Raw genomic sequence first — 19,791 nt, 5'->3', positions numbered from 1 at the left:
TACATGGTCCATCCTCTGGGGAAAGCACACTTCAGGGCAGGCACACACATAGCCTTCAACCTCCACCCACATCTGACTTCCCTCAGACTTGTTCCCCTTGGGGATACCAGCAGGGAGAGGATGCCCCAAGACCTCAGGAGTGAGAGTGGCCTGACCCTGTCTTCTGTCTTTCCAGCGAGGAGCCACCCCTGGATCTGACAGGCAAGGTGTACCAGCTGGAAGTAATGCTGAAACAGCTGCACACGGACCTCCAGAAGGTAAGCCCCACACTCCACTGCCCAGACACTCCAGGGCCAGCAAGGCTGAGGTACCTGTCCCTCCACCCCTGCTATTCTAGGGGAGGCCACCCAGCTTTGAATATAGTCATGAGTAAACAGTAAAAAGTAACTTTACCGAAGGCTGGTGAACACAGAGAAATCACATGTTCTTGAAGAAGGAATAAATTAGTCTAAAATTTTTGGGAGCAAGAAAAGTAACTATGTACCATGTCGACCCACCAATTTCACTTGTGCAAATTTGCAGCAGGATCTCAAACATGGGCACAAAGAGACCTGTGCGCGAAGGTGTTCATACTGCACTGTTGACAGAATAAAAAATGGGAGCCAGGCCCAGCTGGCATGGCTCAGTGGTTGAGCGTTGACCTATGAACTATTTCCCCCCCTAATGGGAAAGTGTAGCCATCCCTGCACAGGTCAGTGCTAATGGACGTGACAGGTCACCCGGCAGCAGGTATTCTGCAGCCAGTTAAAATAGTCACAGAAATCTATGTATTTACTAATACACAAAAGAAATCCAATAACCTAAATAACAAACTAAGCAAGCTGCAGAACTGGTTTCTAGAACAATGTCGTACTTGAAATAAATGTTTAACGTTCATGGGTCAGAGGACTACATAGAAAGCAGCAGTCTGAATTGTTTATCGTATTTACCTCCAGGGTAGAAAAGTGAGAAGAAATAAGGATGGAGGAGACTTTTACTTGTTGTTTTATATATTTTGAGGTAAAAGACAGCATATACTGTGAGTTTCAAGCACAGAAATCACAGGGGCTCTGGTTCAGCTCCCACCCCAGCACCTCCTGTGACCTTGGACGAATGGCCGCCTCTGGATGTGGATATCCTGGAAGGGTACCCCAGGAGAGGCCATGGAGGCAGCCCTGAGTCCACACCCAGCTCCCCTTTGCTGTGTGGGGCTGGGTTTCCCAACATCCTGGGGTAGCTGAGGGTGAAATAAGGTGATGATAATCACAGTGATGTCTGTCTGACTGTCACCCCACATCCCGCTGTGTTGTGAAAGCTCCACATGTATGACCTTAGTGAAAGCTCTCAGCCACCCCTTTGTAGAGTTGAGGCTCTTGATCCCAGAGAGATGAGATGACTTGCCCGGGGTTACTCAGCTGTGAACAAGCAGAGCTGGGCTTGGCACCTGGCAGCCCAGCTCTAAAGCACAGCTGAGCCAGGGCTCACAGGCCTCGGGAGCCCTTGGCTAGACCACTCCGCTGATGCCCACACCCCTCCCTGCAGGAGAAGCAGGACAAGGCGGTGCTGCAGTCGGAGGTGGCCAGTCTGCGTCAGAACAACCAGCGGTTGCAGGAGGAGTCACAGGCCGCCAGTGAGCAGCTGCGCAAATTCGCTGAAATCTTCTGCAGGGACAAGAAGGAACTCTGAGGTGGAAGGCTGCCTCACCCCTCCACCTGAGTGTGTGGGGGCTCCTACTCTCCTCTCTCCCTTAGCTCAGCTCCTGGTTGCAGGTGTGATCAAGATCATCCAGCTAGGACCCCACCACACTCCCCTTAGACACAGAAACCTGAGGGAGGCCTCTCCGGGGCTGTGAGGTAAGGTCTGCTCATGGTCCTCGAGCCCAGCAGGCCACAGGGCCTCAGGCCTCCCTTGGCACTTCTCACCTCTGGTCCCTAGGGCTGGGCCCTGCCCACTCTGCCCCCAAGGGCCCGTCTTTCCGGGCTCCATCCTGTCTCTTTCTAGGATCTAGACATCAACGCTATAGGAAGGAAACAGGGAGGGCAGTAGTGAGTTTCTAAACTCCACAGCTCCAGGCGTTCATAAACCAAGTTTCTTCACCACTTACAAGAGTTTGGGCTTGGCTTGTGGCACCCAGCCCCCTGCATGAGAAATCACAGTGTGAAAACAGCCCATTCTGCCCCCACCCTGGAGAGATGAGGGCCCGTGTGGAAACAGGCAAAGGCTCTCCTTCCTGCACTGGCACCGAGAAGCACGGACATCACCCCCTCCCAACCCCATATTTCAGAAAACATCCAGGAGTACATTCTTAGCGTTTCAATTATTCCTTGGGGATCCCAGGATAGAGAGGGGAAACTCCAACATCCAGAGTCATGTGCTGTGAGGGGGAAACTAGTGCACACTGATAGTCTTTTTCTATCAGCCCCTCAGCCACAGAAGTCATAGTGCCTCAGGCCCTCCACCTTCAATTTGAGCTCCTGCCCCGCCAGGCCCAGCTGCAGAGCTGCCGCAGCCCCACCAGCCCTGGCCCCGCAGCCACAGCCTCTTCCCGGCACCAGGAGCCCCCAGGTCACGGCTGGAGAGAAACAGCCTCCATCTCTCTCTGCTTTCGTTTTCTATTTGCAAGTCCTTCGGCCCACCTTGCAGCCCCCACAGCAGTGGAGACTAGGCCACCCTCACTGTGCTCCCTGGGAGCCTTTGCTGTGGGAACCCCCATGAGACGCTGGTCCTTCAGTCCTCCAAAGGCAGTGAGGGGCAGCTTCCCAGGCAGCGAGCTGGTGTGACACTACACTGTTCACCCAGAAAACAGTTTCTTTTTTTTCCTTTAAAAACAAATATTATTTTATTTTATTTTTTCATGTAGAGTTGTGCCAGAACAAGCCTGTATGGCCACAATCTGTGGATTCCCCCAACCTCAAGCTGAGGATGGGGGCCAGTTCCCTGTGGCTGGTGCTCAGCAGGAAGACTCAGAGGGACAAAGTCAGGGTGGGCAGGCCCATGTCTTTCCTTTTCAGGAAGCACCAGACCAGGGGAGCGGCGTGGGCCTGGCTCAGAGCTGCAGCTCCAGGCTGGGAGCCAGCACCAGGCGGCCCGGTCCTTGTCCAGAGACCTCACCGCCTTCTCTTTGGGACCAGAAACCTCAGGGAAGGGGGTGCTGGGACACAGGCATTCAGGAAGCCGGAGAAAAAGGCACCGACCATGTCCCCCTGCAGTCAGCCCCTGGCTCCTGGCAGCCTGTGACAAAGCCTGCACATTCGCCACCTCCTCGTCCTCACCTGGGCTGTGGCGTGAGAGAACCTGCCGGGTCCCCGCCCTGGCCAACTACTGTGATGTCTCCACTCCCCTTCCCAGACCCCCTTTTTGGACGGGTTTTCCAAGACCTCCCCATCCCCTTTCTTCAGTCCCCAGCCTGGAGCCCGTGCCTCCCCCACCCCTTGCTTTTGTCACCTCATCTTCAGATCATTCTAATCATTTTGGGGACCTAATCGGACCTAATCGTGAACATTGACAAGTATAAACTATGATTTTTGGTTTTTCTGTTATTTTTTAAGGATCTCTGCAAAACAAATCTATTTAATTTGAAGCTGGTGTTCTATCTCATGGGTAAGATAGAAGCATGATTTGGTTTGGGGTTTTTTGTATGATTTGTTTCATTTGGATTTTTTTATTCTTGTCTTTTTTTCTATCCCTGTCTTGAGATTTTCTGGCATGTTTCTGGAGATTTCAAAGGAAATAAATATTTCATAGAAATAAATAGTTTGTGTGTTCACTAGCTGGGCAGCTGCCTGGAGTCACTGATGAGAGGTGGTCTAGCATCAGCCCCCGTGTTCCCCTTGTCCCTAACAGTCACCGTGCGCGCACACACACTTCCCTACGTACCAGGGGACACCAACTTGGCATACGTTTTTTCCCTGAAGCCCAAATGACAGAAATCCACCACTCAGGACATAAAAGTCCTTCTTACGTTAAAAAGGAGATTCTACCTCAAAAGTCACTACCACTAGTAAATGCCTGAAAGCAAGGCCCAGCCCACAAAGTTGTGTTAGTTTTAGAATTAGTGGGCAACTTTTAAACATTGAGATTGAACAAAAGGAAAGCCAGATTTCCAGCTTGGTAAAGCTGTCCTTTACAGTAACACTCAGAACTGAGGGCCCACCTGCGCCTCCTTCGGCTAGGCAGCCCCCCAGGCCCCTCCCCCCAGCTCAGGCTTATTGGCACCCTGTCCACCCATCGTGGGGAGGGTGGTGCCAGGCACAGTGAGTTGAAGGTGTCCAAGAAAGACTGACGCATCCCCTGTGACCTCCCCTGGCCAAGGCCAGGGACTCCCATCTGGGGAGGGGCCTTGAACTTCGGGCCCTAGATCTGCAGCTGAACTCCCAGTTTGACCCAGAGACCACAGTCCAAATCTCAAAATTCCATGTGAACATCCCAAAGTCTGGCCTTGATCTGGATCTGAGAGCAGCCCAGCCCTCTTGGTAGAGCTGGCCAGGTGGCTGGGTCTTTCTGGCCCACCTTACCATTTCCCTGTCTCTGACCCAGATCCTTCCCTCACCACACACAAAAACTTTTTCCTAAACGGGTACATATCCTTTTTCCAGAGGAGGTGGACCAGCTATTTTCACATCTAAAAATCCTAGAGTGTTCCAGACACTCCCTTCCCGGCCCTCCTTGAGGCCCCATCCTCAACCGAGCTCCCTCCACCCACCAGGGAACACTGGAACAAGCTGTTCTCACATCTTCTCCTGGCGCCTGTGACACACCAACTTCCAACACCCCACAACTCACACACGCACTTGCCAGTCCTCGCTCTCGCCTGAACTATGTCCTGCTTGTCCCTTCCCCATTTGCCCGATTTCAATTTCTGTCTCATCCCGTTTCTCCTATAGGCACCATTTGGAGCCTCCCCTAGTCTCTCCCACCCCGCCTCTGGCTTTCTCCTCACTCTCTTTGAATCCCTTCATACCTTTGGCTCTTGCACAATTTTTCTGTTGTCCCATTAAATTCTTTATGTCCTTCCCTCCCATGAAATCTCACTCATATCCCTGTGTCCTTGTCCTGAGATTTTATCTGTCCCTGGGTCCTAACTCTGTATCTCTCTCCCCAACATGCTTCTCTTATTCTTTTTCTCTATTTCATGTGCGCTGGTTCTCTGCCTGCCCTCCTGTGTCTCCCAACATGTCTACTTTTTATTTTCTAAATCTCCATCTCTTCTCTTCCCCTGTAATTCCTGTGGCTCTCATCTGTATATATATTTTTTGCTTCCCTCTTCTCCTGCTGTCTTTTTTTCTGATTCTCTATAAATTTGTGATTCTCATATCTATGTCTCTCTCCTAATCACTCTCCTGGTTCCCGCTCCTCACCCCACCTCACCCAAATCTCAGCCTCTCTCCTAACGTTCCTGGGTCCCTATCTTTCTGTCCCCTCCTCCTTCCCCTCCGCTCTTAGCCCCATACAGGAAGCCCCAAGTGATCTAGTACTAGGATGAGGTGCCCCTGGCAACCTGCCCTCTACCCCAGCCCAGGAGGGGCTGACCAGCTTCATCTGTTCATCCTTTCCCTTCCCCCACCCCCAGTTCCCGCCTTCCTCCTCTCAGCTTTCTGCTGCAGCTGCAGTAGTCTGTTGCCAGGACAACCACAGCTGGCTGGGCGGGAGCCCCCTCCACCCCATCCCCCTCTTCCTTCTGCCAAGGCAGTGAGGAGGTGGGACAAAGCCAGAGAAAGGCGGGGTACAGGAGGGAGATGGAGGTAGGAGCCAGCTCCAGCTGTTGGCCTCTGTTTCTTCTCTCCCAAATGAGGCCCCAGCTCCCCTTCTTGGTGACACCCCAAACCAGCCTGGAGAAGGAGGTAGTCATGGCAGAGGGGTCAGGCCCAGTTTAATACACAGAACAAGTTAATTCACAGCAGAGGCAGGCAATAAAGGAGACTCATTTACAGGGCGAGGGGGGGTTGGGGGGAGGGGCATGCCTGGATTGGGGGAAGCCCCCAAAATCCACAACCTCATCCACTTGCAATCTCAATTTCCCTTTTTTTAACCCGAACAATAAACATACACAACCACAAGAAATAACCACTCCCCCTTGCTACCCTCAATATGGCCAGTAATGGGGCAGGGGTAGCCGGGCCAGGCCGGTGGGGATCAGGGCAGGGGAGGAAGAAAAACTAGTCCATTGCAGAGTCTGTGCTTTTCATCCCAGCAGGCGCTGGGCAGGGACCTGCCTGCCCCACCAGTAACACTTGTGGTGGTGGCAGACAGGGTGGGGCTCTCAGGAAGGGGCAGGAACAGATTTCAAAGCCACAGTTCAACATCATGCAGTATCCACAGTGGGCACCAAGAGGGGATAAGGGGTGGGCATCACACCCATCTGCCCTGGGCAAGAGTGGGGAATGGTGCCCACCTGGGGAGGGGAGGTGGAGTTGTTGCAGCTCCAAAACTGGGGGAGGGGTTTCCAGGCAGGAAACTGATATAGACTGGTGCCCTGTGGACTCACTCAGCCAGTGCCCCCTCACCCAGCCAGGCCTTTTAGGATTCTGTATATATTAATTTCTTTTTTCTTTTCTTTTTTTTCTTTTTTTTAACTTTTTGATTTTTTTCTTTAGAAAAAGGCTGGGTCCAGGCCCTGGGCTGGCATCCACCACCCCTCATGCCCGCCCAGAGGCGGGGTATGGCTTTGAGGGGAGCAGCCGCCTCTGGTGCCCATTTGCCAAGGGATGGGGAAGAAGGGAGGGAGAGGAGCCCTGCTGGGCCCACCAACCCCAGGGCAAACATTCCACTTGCACAGAGGGAAGGGGGCAGCCCAGCCCCCTCTCAGGCTCCCAGCGCCCCATCCCACTGTGGTACATTAAGGATGAGGAGAGAGTAGAAGAGCTCTGAGAGGCAGATGGGCAAGCACCACCCCAGAGGTCCAGGTGAGCCAGAGCCAGGCCTAGGTGAGAGTGATGTAGGCAGAGGCCTTCTCTTTCAGGTGCCGAAGACACAGGTGACAACTCCAGCTCCCTGTGGAATGAGAGGAAAGGGAGTTAGGCCCAGGTCCAGAGAGGGCTGCTCAGCCCCTCCTATCCAGAAGGCAGGGTCCTCACCAACAAGAAGACAACTTTCTAGCCCACCCACCCCAGTGTCATGCCCACCTCTGCTCTCACCTTCCGGGGGCTCCGCCATGGGAGGGCTCAGGCAGTACATGTGGTAACCCCGATCACAGTCATCACAAAACAGCAGCTGGTCCTGGGGGGTGAGACCTGCCCAGTTGGCACCCTGGGAGCACAGGCACTAGAGATCGGGGTTGGGGTTTGGGCAGGGGCTAGTCAAAGGAACTGAGGGAGGTGGACCCCTCTGAAAGAAAGGGCTCCTTCCCTAGCTGGTTTGGCTCAGTAGATAGAGTGTGGGCCTGCAGACTGAAAGGTCCCAGGTTCGATTCCAGTCAAGGGCACATGTCTGGGTTACAGGCTCAATCCTCAGAGTGGGGCATGTAGAAGGCAGCAAATCAATGATTTTCTCTCATCATTGATGTTTCTATCTCTCCCTCTCTCTTCTCTAATAAAAATATTGGAAGAAAGTGGGAGAGGTGGGGGGAGGGAGGGCTCCCAGAGGTCTGGGCCATGGAATCTTTGCAAAACCCCGTTTAGCTGAGCAAAACACCCCTGAGCACTGTACATTGGCCATCTGTAGTGCGGGCTTCCACTGAGATGGCTGATACCAGCTCCAAAAACAGTGGATGGGTTCAGGCCCCAGCTAATCCATTTCCCTAGCTGCCTGACCTTGGGCAAGTTTTTCCCCCTCACTGCGAAGTGGGAACAGGCGCCTGCCTCAGAGGGTGTTGGGACGATTCAGAAAGATGAAAAGCATTACATACTGAGCTCAGTGAGTGGCCACTAACAAAATGATAATACAGGTTACTCGAGGTCACCAGGAAAAGGCTTTAGGCCCAACCGGCAAAGGCAGAGGTGCCAGGTGGGGAGGCCAATGGGGCTATGTCCTGGGGAGGTGGGGGCAGGGCACTCACATCGTTCTCCGAGGTGCCACACAGGCTGCAGGACTTGCACTCGATGCACTGCCAGCGGTAGGTCCGAACGGCTGCTGTCATGTTCACCGTGAACTGTAAACACGAGGGGTGTCCTGGGGGCCGAGGGGCAGGGATGTGGTTAGGGGTCATCATGTCCCTGTGACTACAGACACGGGGGAAGAAATGACTCGGCCCTTACCCCTGGCTCATAATGATGAGTTTCTGTGGTCCATAGCTTAACCCCACCCTGCCCAAGGTGCACAGCAACCTACTGCAAGTGGCACTACTGTGGCCACCAGTCTCCTACCCAGCCACCATGGCAACCGCATTCCATTACCCACAGTGCTGTGGCAACCACTTCCTACCACCCACAACACTGGGCAGCTACACTCTGTTAACTACTGTGCGGAGGAAACCACATAACGTAGCAACCACATTCTCCCAGCCACAATGCCATGGCAACCACCATTCACAGTCAGGGGCACTCCGGAGCTCCTTGCAACCCAAGCCTGTTATATAGGATGCCCCAGCAATCAAACTGTTAATAGCAACACTGCGCAATGCCAATCTGCTAGTCCGCAAGTGCCACAACTACATTCTACCACACCCAATTGCCATGACAACCATATTACACTACCCACAATACCATGACAACCACAATTCATTAACCACTGGGCTGAGGCAACCACTGTCTGTCACCCACAAGTCCACCATGAGAAACCACATCTATTAACCACAATTCCATGGCACCCTCTGTTATCCATAATACCCAGGCAGTAGCAATCATTACTCACTTATCACAGCCCTACTACCCACAATGCCTTGGCAACCAGCTCTCACTACTCCCTACCAGGATAAGCACATCACTACTGGCAATATCAAGACAACCACATTCCATTATTCCCAGAGCCTCCCTGATCCCACTGCTTCCCACAATCCTCAGCAATTGAGTCAACCCCATGGATTCTTGTTCTCAGTGCCATGGGACACTCTGGGTCCTCTCCCCTCCTCTACTGTAACCCCCCCACCCCCCGCCCCAGTCCTCACTCCTCTGCCCCCATCCTCCAGACCTGGACTCCTGGAGTCCTCTCTCCACCCTGGTTCCCAAAAACCTCAGTGGGGGTGTCACCTGATCGCCCACAGTCGGCACAGGAGATGAGGTCCTCAGGACACCCTGTCTTCTTGGAGCCACCCAGACAGAAGTCACAGTAGCCGTTGGGGATGACAGTGCCGTCAGGCCCCTTCTTGGCTGAAAGACAGCAGGTGGGGTTGTTGTGGGCAGGCAGGGGCCCCCAGTCAAAGGCTGCTGCAGAAGTAGGGGGAGGGGGAGGCGTCCCTACCTGTGTGTTTCCTCTGTGCCTCAGGGACCCAGGCCAATTCTTTGTAAAACTCTGGGAGAGGGAGAGGACAGAGAGAGGGACTCTCACCATAGGCAAGGCTCCACCCTGTCCCCAGCCTCAGCTTCAGGGAGGGATCCTAGGTGCGGGCTTGGGGGAGGTGGGAAGAGAGAGTACTACCCCAAGCTGTGGCCAATAGCAAAAGACACTTTGGGGACCCAAATAATTCTCATCAGGATCACACACACACACACACACACACACACACACACACACACACCATTTCTTTGTGGTCAAGTGACATGTCCTTTTTATTAAGTAAAAACTGACAAATACAGCTTCAGGTAGAGTCTGCTGCTCCCCCATGCAATCACTTTTATCAGACAACCACCCCCAACTATATAAAAATTTGGGGAGATCCTACTGGCCAAGATCTGGTATGAAAACATTCAGAAGGAAAATTGTGAACACAGAAATGCCTGGGTGTGCAGTGGGGATAGAAAAAGAGGCTGTCCTCTCCCACCAAGGGATGGGTGGGAAGATGGCTTCTCCACTGACAGAACCTCCCTCCCCCATCCTTTAGCTGGCCGGGTTGGCATGGAATTGGCATGGGTGGTCCAAGGACTCCTAGGCCACAGACCCTGCCCCTCCACCAAGCTTAGCAGAGAAGGGAGAGAGGGAGGCAGGGACAGAGGGGAGTCATCTATCACCCCCCGCCCCAAGCTCTAATTGAAACAATAAATCAGACCCAGAAATATTACAGCCGGGAGAGAGGGAGAGATGGTTGGTTGCCATGGCAACCCCAGAGCCAGCTTCCCCATGATCCGTGGGGGGAGGGGATGGCTGAGCTGGAGGTTTTCCAGAAATATCTAATGTGCCCCCTCCCTCCCAGGCTCCTAGCCCCCATCCCCAAGGCCCCTCACCAGCCCAAAGCCCGCCTGCCTGCTCACGTTTATGGTTGTTTTTCCGGTGGAAGGGCAGGGCGTGGCGCTCGGTGTTCTCCTCCCCCTCCTCCTCAGCCAGGTGGGTGTGGGTGTAGTGGTAGCTGAGCCCTGGCCGGTTCTTATACCGTTTCCCACAGACTGGAGAGCAGAGTGAGCATGGAGGGCCGGTCAGCCCTCCCAGCCCCTGCCACCTCCATTCTGGCCTCTGGGATCACACCTCCCCCTCTGCCAGAGGCCTGAGCATCCTCCCCCCAGGGTCCTGAACAGGAGGAGGTGACCAGGAGGGGGCAGGTCACCGGGCCCACTTGCTCTCTTTCCCTCTCTTCAGAAGGACTCACTATCACAGACATACGGCTTGTCTCGATCCTCCAGGGAAGCAGCGTCCTGGCGTTTCCGGAGACCCCCGATGCCATATGCCTGGGGGGAGAGAGAAGTGAGGGGCCAGAAAGGGAGGCAAAGGAGGCAACTGAGAGAGTTCTCATTTTTCGGGCCTGAAAGTTGAATTGCAGCTCTGCCACTTCCTTACAGTGGGCTAACTCAACTTCTCTGGGGTTGTTTCCTATCTATCTATAGCACAGGTACCAAGACAGTCCTAGCCTACCTTCCAATCTCTGGTTTGCAGATGGTTTAATATAGCCAAGCCTCAGCTTCCTCATCTGTGAAATGAGTATAAGATCCTCTCTCCACGCCAACCGCCCTGCTGTTCTGAGGGTTAAATCAGGCCAAATTGGGACAGGCCTCACTATGTCTGCTTAGTACATGGGCTCTGCTTTGAAGGGATGGGTGATGGGGAGGTACCTTTCCTTTGGCCCTGTTTTTCCTCCTGGGAATATCATCCTCCAAGTCTTCCACCTCAAGATCATGCGGAAACTCCAGCAACTGCTGTTTCTGAGCACCAGAAAAAGGGGAATTGGAGTCAAGAAAATGAGGAACACTGTTTTGTTTTGGGGGGGTTCTGTGCAGAGCTGGAGATTGGGGTGGCAGGGCAAGTCAGGAGACATTCCAAAGAGAATGATGTTGGAAAACAACGACTTAAGATGCCAGAGGCCCTAGGGAGCCAGGGAGGTTTCGGAGCAAGAACGGGATATGCCAGGGCAGGAGAGCTTGGGACCCTGAGGTTGGTCCTACCTGGCAGTCCATAATGGCCTCTTCCTCCTTCAGCTCAATCTTCTTCTCCCCTGTCTCAGCACACAGGAGAGCCTCAAGGACCGGCCCTTCAGGAAGGCCGCCCTCCTTCTTCAGGGGTGCCTCACAGTCTGGGGACAAGGCCATGGGGAGGCGGGGGTCAAGTGGGAAGTTGTCCCTGGAGGATTCCTCAAACTGCCCAGGTGGGGGAACCATGCGCACTGAGGGAGAGATGAGGCTTTCCCACTCTCAAGCAGCATCAAATTTGAAGACTCAACTACACCTACTGAGAAGGACGCTCAGACCCTGGAGAAGACACAGCCAGACCCTCAGAATCTCTAGGACACCCTCAGGAGGAGTCACAGCAGACCCTTGGATACACCCAGAGACACTCAAAGAGATTGTTAGACCATCAGACATAGCCAGACCCACATGGGGAGGAAAACACAGGCCAATCCTATTATACACCTGGCCACACATGGGGGGGGGGGGGGGGGGAGATACAGAAACAGCTAGGGAGAATCACTCAGATGGACACACATAGACAATACAGGCAATCCCTCTGAGGCAGTCAGACACACCCAGGAAGATACAGCCAGGTAGACACCTGGGCCTAATATACCTGGACCCAAACAGATCCTTGATACACCTGGACAGGGAAAAGAAACAGCCAGTGACCCTGATAGTACTGGACATATTTAGGTGATAAGGCCAGACACTCCTGTGGACCAACACACATGGACCTACCTAATACACCAGGTACTAAGGGAAGAGAGACATTCCAAGCATCTGGGCACTCAATGGAAAAGGCATTCAGGCCCTGATATCACACACACACACACACACACACACACACACACACACACACGAAAATCAACCTAATACACTTGGAATCGCCTGGAAAGAGACTCATGACACTTAGATACACTCCACTACAAAGGCAAGAGTTACAATCAGACACTCTGATGCACCCAGACATATTCAGGCACCCACAAGAAGAAACAGAGCCAGACATTCTGATACATCCCAGCTCACAAGGGAAGATGTACAAAGGCTGGATACACCTAGACACACATAACAGATACCACTCTGCTCTCAATTAAACCTGGGCTCACATGGAAGATACCATCTGAAGCTCAGTCACTCGGAAAACTGGAGAATCTGTGGACTACACCCAGGCACACACAGAGACATACAGCCAGCCATGCTGACACTGGCTAGAAGGGAGAAAAGGTGAAGGCTCAGACACCCACTGGCAAGCCACACACTAAGCGGTGCAGGGGAGCCCATGGAGGACACCTCAGGCACAGACAGCTGCACCCACCAATCTTGTACTCGCAGGGCCGGAGTCTGGGGTCCTCCAGGATGTTGAGTCTCCGTTTCTTTCTCCAACAGCGAGCAGGGTACGTGTAGATCTGTCCTGGAGCCAAACCTGGAGTGAAATGGGAGGTAAGACCTCGGGTTTCATTGTGGCCACCCCTGCCCAACCCTCCCCACCCTCCCTAAGGTACCTGGCCCACGGTGGGTCTTCTCCATCCAGATGTAGCAGTTGTTCTGGGCCACTCCCGTCTGAGAGTCCAGGAAGGGCAGGCGCAGGCTGCGCTCAGCACACAGGCGCGCGTTGTAGCTGCGGCAGTGCTCAATGGCCTCACGGTAGAAGTCCTCACCTAGACTGTGAGGGGCAGTAAGCAGGCCAGCAGGCAGCTGTCAGCAAGGGCAGGAGGACCAGGTCGCCAGCATCCCTCCCCCAGCCCTCCCATCAAGAATGGGGGTGGGGGCAGAATCCTCCAACCTCACCTCTCCCCTCCTGTGGCTCCTGGACTTAAGGCTCCCCTTTCCCCCCCACCCCTCCACCTGGGACTCAAGCAGGCCTCTAGCCAAGTAGATATACACAATATAGAAACAAACAAAAATACACCAGGCCCCATTCATATGTGCACATATTCCAAACACACAACATAAAAAAATCACACATAGTGACACCAATTCACACACAAAGAGAGATATCCTAAGACACAAAGGAGCAACACAAATCTCACATGTGTGCACATACACATATCTACTGAAACACAAATATCCCAAGTCACAGTGTGGAAGCAGACAGATCACACATATACTAGTATCCATGCACAAGTATGCATCACATACCCAAAGACACACAACATAAATCACCCACACAAAGAAATACAACATGCAACCAGACAGATCAGACACACCATAGCACACATACACACAAACTCAAGCATCGAAACCCACACACAAATGTTAAAAGAAGGAATGTTAAAGCAAACTACACACATGACCAGAGACACAACACAAACAAATCTCTCTCTCTCTCTCTCTCTCTCTCTCTCTCTCTCTCTCTCTCTCTCTCACACACACACACACACACACACACACACACACACTGAAGGGCCCCCTGGAGTTTGATTTTGGGGCAAGGACAAGGCAAGTGCCTGGGTTGCAGGTTCACTTGCTCCGGGCCCCCAGTCGTTCCCCTCTGTTGCTCCCCACCCAGGTCCCCGCACATGTACATGTGGGACAGTAGATGTGTTTCTCTCACATCAATGTTTCTCTCTCTCTCCCTCTCCCTCTTTCTCTCCACTTCCCTCCCTCTCTGTGAAAAGCAATAGAAAAAAAATATCTTCAGGTGAGGATTAACAAAGCAAAAACAAAATAACTTATTCAACACAAAGACACACACATACACAACATAGATATATCTGCCCATATCCACACAAAAATTTACACAAAGACACATGCACACCTACATATCCAAAAACTCAGAACACAAATGATGCAGTTTCAAAGGAAATGTACACACACTCAGACCCAATGAAACATCCCCTATGAAACACATATATCCCCCGAAAAAAAGAGAACACAAACACGTGACACACACTCCACATCCCAAGACAAAGGTTGTGTGGGCTTCACTCAAGTTTACCAAGGTCCCCGCACCCCACAGCCATTTTATCCCCCTCTACTTGGGGTTCGCAGTGGGGACATGACCCTGCCCCGAAGAGGGCTCCACACCCTCCGCTTTTTCAGGAGCATTGTGTCGACCCCAGAAACCCAGTCACACACTCGCACCCCCACGCAGCCGGGCCACGGTGACAGCCCCCAGACACCCCATCGGCCCCACCCCCAGTCGAGACACACATACATACACATACACATAGACACACACATACACACGCGCGCGAGCACACACACACACACACACACACACACACACACACCCTGCAGACCCGCCCGCGCCCTCCCCCCGCCTCCCGCCGGCCCGCAGCACCTCAGGGGGCCGGGGATGACCGTGGCCATCTTGCTCCCCGGGTCCTGCCCCCAGCAGGTCCCCGCGGGTCGGTCCTCCCAGCGCTCGGGCGGGCAGGCGCGGAGGCCGCCCATCCATTCATTCCCGGGGGGGCGGGAGTACGGGGCTGCAGCCAATCAGGGCGGCGGGGCGGGCCCGCCCTGCCATGCTGGGAGTCGTAGTCCCGGCCTGGGGGCTGGCGGGATCCCGCGGGGAAAGAGGGTGCAGAGGTGGGGCCCAGGCAGCGCAGTCACTCACACATGCTCACTCAAACACACATCTGGTCTCATGGGCGTATACTCACACGCACACCTGGACTCACACACGCCATTTACATAAAAGTTCACATGTATACTCACTGCTTCCCACGTAGACTTACGCACACTCCATTCCCACACCCCGCATATACTCACAGGCATTTACACTACACACACTTCGGTGCCAGGTGCCCACACAAATGTCCCACCAATATCCCCGCACTCACGCAGAGACGTAGGCTCACGGACACCGCCCCTCCCTCTCCCCCACTCCCTAGTCCCTCCTGGCTCCAGAGAACCCTACCTGGTCGGTCCCACTCAGTCCCACTCGAGGCTGTCACTCTCACAGTGACCCCACCCAACCCTCTCAGCCCCTTGGAAGGCCAAACAGTGGCGGTGCTAGTTAGGGACTGTAGCCACACCGCTTAGGTTCAAATCCTGGCTCTGCCACTTGGTGGCCATGTGACCTTGGGCAAATGATTTAATCTTTCTGGGCCTCAGTTTCCTCATCAGGGTAGTGCTTCACTGTATTGTTGTAAGGATTAAATGAGTAACTCTAAGTGAAGTGTTTTAAAAGGTACTTGGCAGGTAGTAGGTGCTCAATAAATTCATCCCACAAAAAAGAATCTGATATGTGCTAAGATGTAAAATGGCAATATAATTACCATATTAGAAAGAATAATGCCTGGCATATAGTAAATGCTCAATAAGTATTTTTTAATGAATAGACAAATATACTGAACACCCATCATGTGCTGGACACAGTTCTTAGTGCTTTACAGGGCTTAACAATTTAGTCTTCATAATAACCTTCCTGAATGATGCTATTATTACCCCCATTTTCCAAATGAAGACTTCGAGGCACAGAGAGGTGGAGTTACATGCCGCCAGCCACTGGAGACTGTTTGAAGTTGTGACTGAGGGAAGGATTCACCCATTCAGATGTTCGTATCCCCAAATGGGCCTTACTGCCTTCTCTTTCCCACTGTCTCTCACAAAGACTCTATACTAAGGGATCCCCAGAGAGCGAGCTGACTCAGCTAGTCACACACAGTCTCTCTATGCACACACCCATAGCCCTCCTAGTCCAAACTGTGTCTTCAGGTTTGAGCGTCTGCATGGATGAAAACACCCACTAGGGGGCTCTCCAGCAGAGAGAGGAGGCATACTAGTCTTCACCTCTTTTGTTACTTCATACCCCTCATGTCCCCCTGATGAGAGACCTTCTCAGGCCTCCCATCCCATGTCACTTCTACACACACACACACACACACACACACACACATCTAGTCTTAAACCCCTTCCACAAACTCTCCCCATCTGCTCCAGGTAAGGCCTTGAGGGAGGGGGTCTCTGCTTCACATCTGGCCCAGAGGTGTAACAAGGGTGAATGATAAGATATGCTGGCAGCCCCACTCTCACTCTGGCCTCCAGGGCCCTATAGTGGCCAGTCCATATGCCCACAGTAAACCCCCTGACCTGTCAGCTCAGCTCAGAGGGTGCCCTTGCCACCTTCCTCTCACCTGCCACCACCCTCACAGCTCCCCAACACACCCTCTAACACTCCCCACACCTCCAGCCTCAAAAACCCAGGTTTTCTCCTTTCCCATTCCAGACCCTCAAATCAACTGTATCCATTTAGCCTTAGTGCAAACATTCCACCTCCTCCAGGAGGCCCTAGTCTGCCCACCAGCACAATTTGACCTACAGACTCAGGTGGAAACAAAGAGAGGGGTCTTCCACCCTTTTCTTAATCCTGTCACCTTCACAGACCCCTCTCCCAGTTCTTTCCCCTCTCAAACAATCCCCTCACCCCATCCACCCTCCTCTCCCCACTGCCCTTTGGGAAATTGGGCTACAAATGAAATCAATATTGACACTTTACTACTAGTCACTACATTTAGTCAGGATCAGGCTTTGTACTAAGTGCTCTACAAAGATCAAACAGCCCCCTGAGGTAATAAGAATGGCTGATTCCCCAGTTCACAGAAGGTAACACTGAGGCTGGGAAGGGGAGAACTAATGGCTCAAGCTGGGTTTGACCGCGGGCACTCGGAACTCCTGAGGGCTGCACCCTCCAGCCTCTCACTCCCAAGGAGATTTGATTTTACAGTCTTTCAGGAGGCCCTCCCTTCGCTCCAGCACAACCCTCAGCAGGTGAAAGCAACGGAGGGTGAAAAAGCTGGCATTCCCACCAAATGCTGACTCTGGCCTCCAGGTCCCTGCAATGGGTTGCCCCACATATCCTAGAGATCAGAGTGAGGAGGCCTGGATGTCTGCCTATAGATCCACCAAAAACAGGAATCCGGTCCCAGCCGGTGGAAGGTATCCCTCATAGGGGAGGTGTCTCCCTGTGTGTGACTTAGAGAAGGAAGCTGAAAGGAGTCTCATCACACAACACCTCGTACTGACCCAAGCCCCACACCCTCCCTCTAAGCCTGCTTTTGCACACCTCTAAGCCACACGTGTAGGTGCGAGCCTGTGAGCCTCGCCCACCATCTCTCCCAACTTCTCTCGCCAGAAACTAGAAGCAACCCAGGACTTTAGGTCTACATCTCCCGCACAGCCCTAAGGGTGGGGAACGCTCCTGGGCCCCTCCCCTCTCCTCACCCCAGCACAGCTCAAGGTCGTGGCAGGGGGCGCAAAGGTTGGAGGACGGTTGGGGGAGGTAGCCCCGGCCCCTAAGAGCGGCGCCGCGGCGCTCGCCCTCAGTCCTCTGCCTTGGCCCGAAAGGAGGGGGAGGGGAGCGCGCTGGCCAGCCGGCACTCGGAGCACGCAGTCCCCGCCTGGAAAGGGGGTAGGGAGCGCTGAGACCTTGGAGTTCAGGGTCCCAACGAGGGAAAGAGGTGGAGAGATCGAGGAAAGGGGAGATGGGAGGGTGCTAGGCTCGAACCCAGACATCCTGGGTCCCAGACACTAGGAAAGAAGCTAAGGGAAGGAGAGGGACTTGGACAGGGAGGAAGGGAGGGAATTCTCGGAGATTGAGGGCACTCCCAGAGCCCTCTCCGGAGGCATCCTGTCCCCAAGAGGATGGGAGATGCTCGAGTTAAAGGTGTACGAGCGGGCAAGACAGGAATCCCACGGTCAAGCTGACCAGGCATCGAGGCTTCTAGGTCCTGGAGACCCGAGGAGTGAAAAGGGAGACAACAGGGATCTCACCGGGAATCCCCGAAATCTCAGCTCTTACCCCCGGTCGCGTGGGCCGAGAAAGAGGGAAAGAGAGAGAGGTGCTTTGATGAGGGGGGAAAGGGAGACCCTGGAGAATGAGGTCTGGACTTAGGGGTCCGGACTCCCAGCGCCGTGTCCGGGCAGGCCCGGGCTCCCAGAGACCAGGAGGAGGAGAGATGGAGGAGAAGGAAGCCCCTACCCCTACTCTGGATGAGGAGACGGCCTCCGCCACCCCCCAGCCCCGCGCCACATTCCTTCACTGACAGCCACAAAGAAGGGGCTCCCCGCGACCCTGAAGGAGCTCCCAACCCCAATCCCACGGGACACAGGGGAGTGGACCCCCCAGGGGGCATGGGGACTGAGCTGAGGGAGGGGATATTCAACTACCCTCCGCGCACTGCATCCCCCTCCCCATCTAGGGCGGGGAAGGGCGGGGTTACGGAGGGACGTGGACGGCAGGGACACTCACGACTTGAGCGGGTTCTGAATGGCGGTGGCCATGGCCCGCTCGGCAGGGCCGCCTCCGGCCCGGGGCGCCGCTGCCGCCGCGCGCGGGCCCAGCCCGGCCTGAGCCGCCCGCTCAGCCGCCCAGCGCGCTACGATTTCATTCATTCTTGGGGCTGCGGCGCCAGCGGAGAGAGGCGGGCTGGGGGCGGGGCTGGACCAATCCCCGAGCCTCAGGGCGCAAGACGGGACGTGGAGTCTAGGGGCGCGCAGCGGGGGCCCAAAGCACTCCTAACCGGACTACACGTCCCAGGGGGCGTCGGGAGGATCGGACGGCCATTGGCCGCTGGGGATACAGGGCAGGGCGGGGCTTGCCCCTGAGCATCCTTCCCTCCTCCCAGGGGTGCTCCATTCCCAGCTAGGACTCTATCCTCCAGGCACTGGAGGGGAGGGGGGTGGGGGTCCCGGGAAGGGGAGGACAGCAGGTGTTCCTGGCTTCTGGGTATGTGGACAACCTCAGGCTCTGTCCTGGATTCTTGTCTATGCCTGCTTGTCTGGGTGTTTCTTCTGTGTAAGCCAATCTGTGAAGGGGCAGGGGGTTAATCAATGCCTCTGTTCCTTTATTAAGTATTTGCTATGTGCAAACACTCTCCTAACCACTGGGGATACAGCAGGGACCAAACAAGTCGCTGCCCTCAAGGAGCTGACCTTCTAGTAAAAAAAGACAGCTGATAAACAAAACAAAGGGTGAGATCATTTTAGAGAGTGGTAAGTGCTATAAGAAAGGGGTGACTTCTCTGTGGAAGTGACATTTAAGCTGAGACCTGAGAAATTGCCAGCCATACAATGTACAGGGAAGGAGAACACGCTTGGCATGTGCAATAATCAGTAAGAAAGTTAGTGTAACTGGAGCGGTGTGAGGGGGTGGGGGGGAGACAAGCTTAGGGAGAGAAGTTGTAGAGCCTTGTAGGCCATTATTAAAAAAAAAAATTAGAGCCGAAACCAGCCGAAGCCGGTTTGGCTCAGTGGTGGAGCGTCAGTCTGCGGACTGAAAGGTCCCAGGTTCGATTCCGGTCAGGGGCATGTGCATTGGCTGCAGGCACATCCCCTGTAGGGGATGTGCAGGAGGTGGCTGGTCGATGTTTATCTCTCATCGACATTTCTGGCTCTCTGTCTCTCTCCCTTCCTCTCTGTAAAAAATCAATAAAATATATATATTTTTTTTTAAAAAAAG

General features: G+C 53.9%; 2 protein-coding genes across 15 annotated transcripts in view; one reads left to right on the top strand and one right to left on the bottom strand.

Annotated features, from left to right (window-relative positions):
• Window positions 1-3,726, top strand: part of SIPA1L3 (signal induced proliferation associated 1 like 3) — a 353,179-nt gene extending 349,453 nt beyond the window's left edge. For all 8 annotated transcript variants that reach the window (XM_036408270.2, XM_036408269.2, XM_036408265.2 and 5 more), the window contains 2 exons: window positions 176-257; window positions 1,522-3,726. In XM_036408270.2, coding sequence (XP_036264163.1) covers window positions 176-257; window positions 1,522-1,665 — 226 coding nt within the window. In that variant the 3' untranslated portion in view covers window positions 1,666-3,726. The remainder of the gene's footprint in view (window positions 1-175; window positions 258-1,521) is intronic.
• Window positions 3,727-5,820: 2,094 nt separating this feature from the next.
• On the bottom strand, window positions 5,821-18,824 carry DPF1 (double PHD fingers 1). 7 transcript variants are annotated; one of them, XM_036408283.2, is made up of 12 exons: window positions 18,583-18,813; window positions 12,890-13,050; window positions 12,703-12,810; window positions 11,382-11,509; window positions 11,052-11,141; window positions 10,592-10,670; window positions 10,260-10,391; window positions 9,313-9,363; window positions 9,102-9,221; window positions 7,973-8,085; window positions 7,113-7,194; window positions 5,821-6,969 (listed from the first exon to the last, which is right to left on the bottom strand). In XM_036408283.2, the coding sequence occupies exons 1-12, from the start codon at window positions 18,723-18,725 to the stop codon at window positions 6,899-6,901; spliced, it is 1,278 nt and encodes a 425-aa protein (XP_036264176.1). In that variant the 5' UTR covers window positions 18,726-18,813; the 3' UTR covers window positions 5,821-6,898. The 7 variants fall into 7 exon arrangements, with proteins under 7 accessions (XP_036264176.1, XP_036264177.1, XP_045426880.1 ...); XM_036408284.2 differs by lacking the exon at window positions 18,583-18,813 and adding an exon at window positions 14,671-14,812; XM_045570924.1 differs by lacking the exon at window positions 7,113-7,194 and having other exon boundaries at window positions 18,583-18,824.
• Between the last annotated feature and the right edge of the window lie 967 nt (window positions 18,825-19,791).

Source organism: Pipistrellus kuhlii, unplaced genomic scaffold (genome assembly GCF_014108245.1).
Source record: "Pipistrellus kuhlii isolate mPipKuh1 unplaced genomic scaffold, mPipKuh1.p scaffold_m20_p_38, whole genome shotgun sequence".
In the NCBI taxonomy this organism is placed as follows: domain Eukaryota; kingdom Metazoa; phylum Chordata; class Mammalia; order Chiroptera; family Vespertilionidae; genus Pipistrellus; species Pipistrellus kuhlii.
This window is presented reverse-complemented; position numbering and strand designations above follow the sequence as displayed.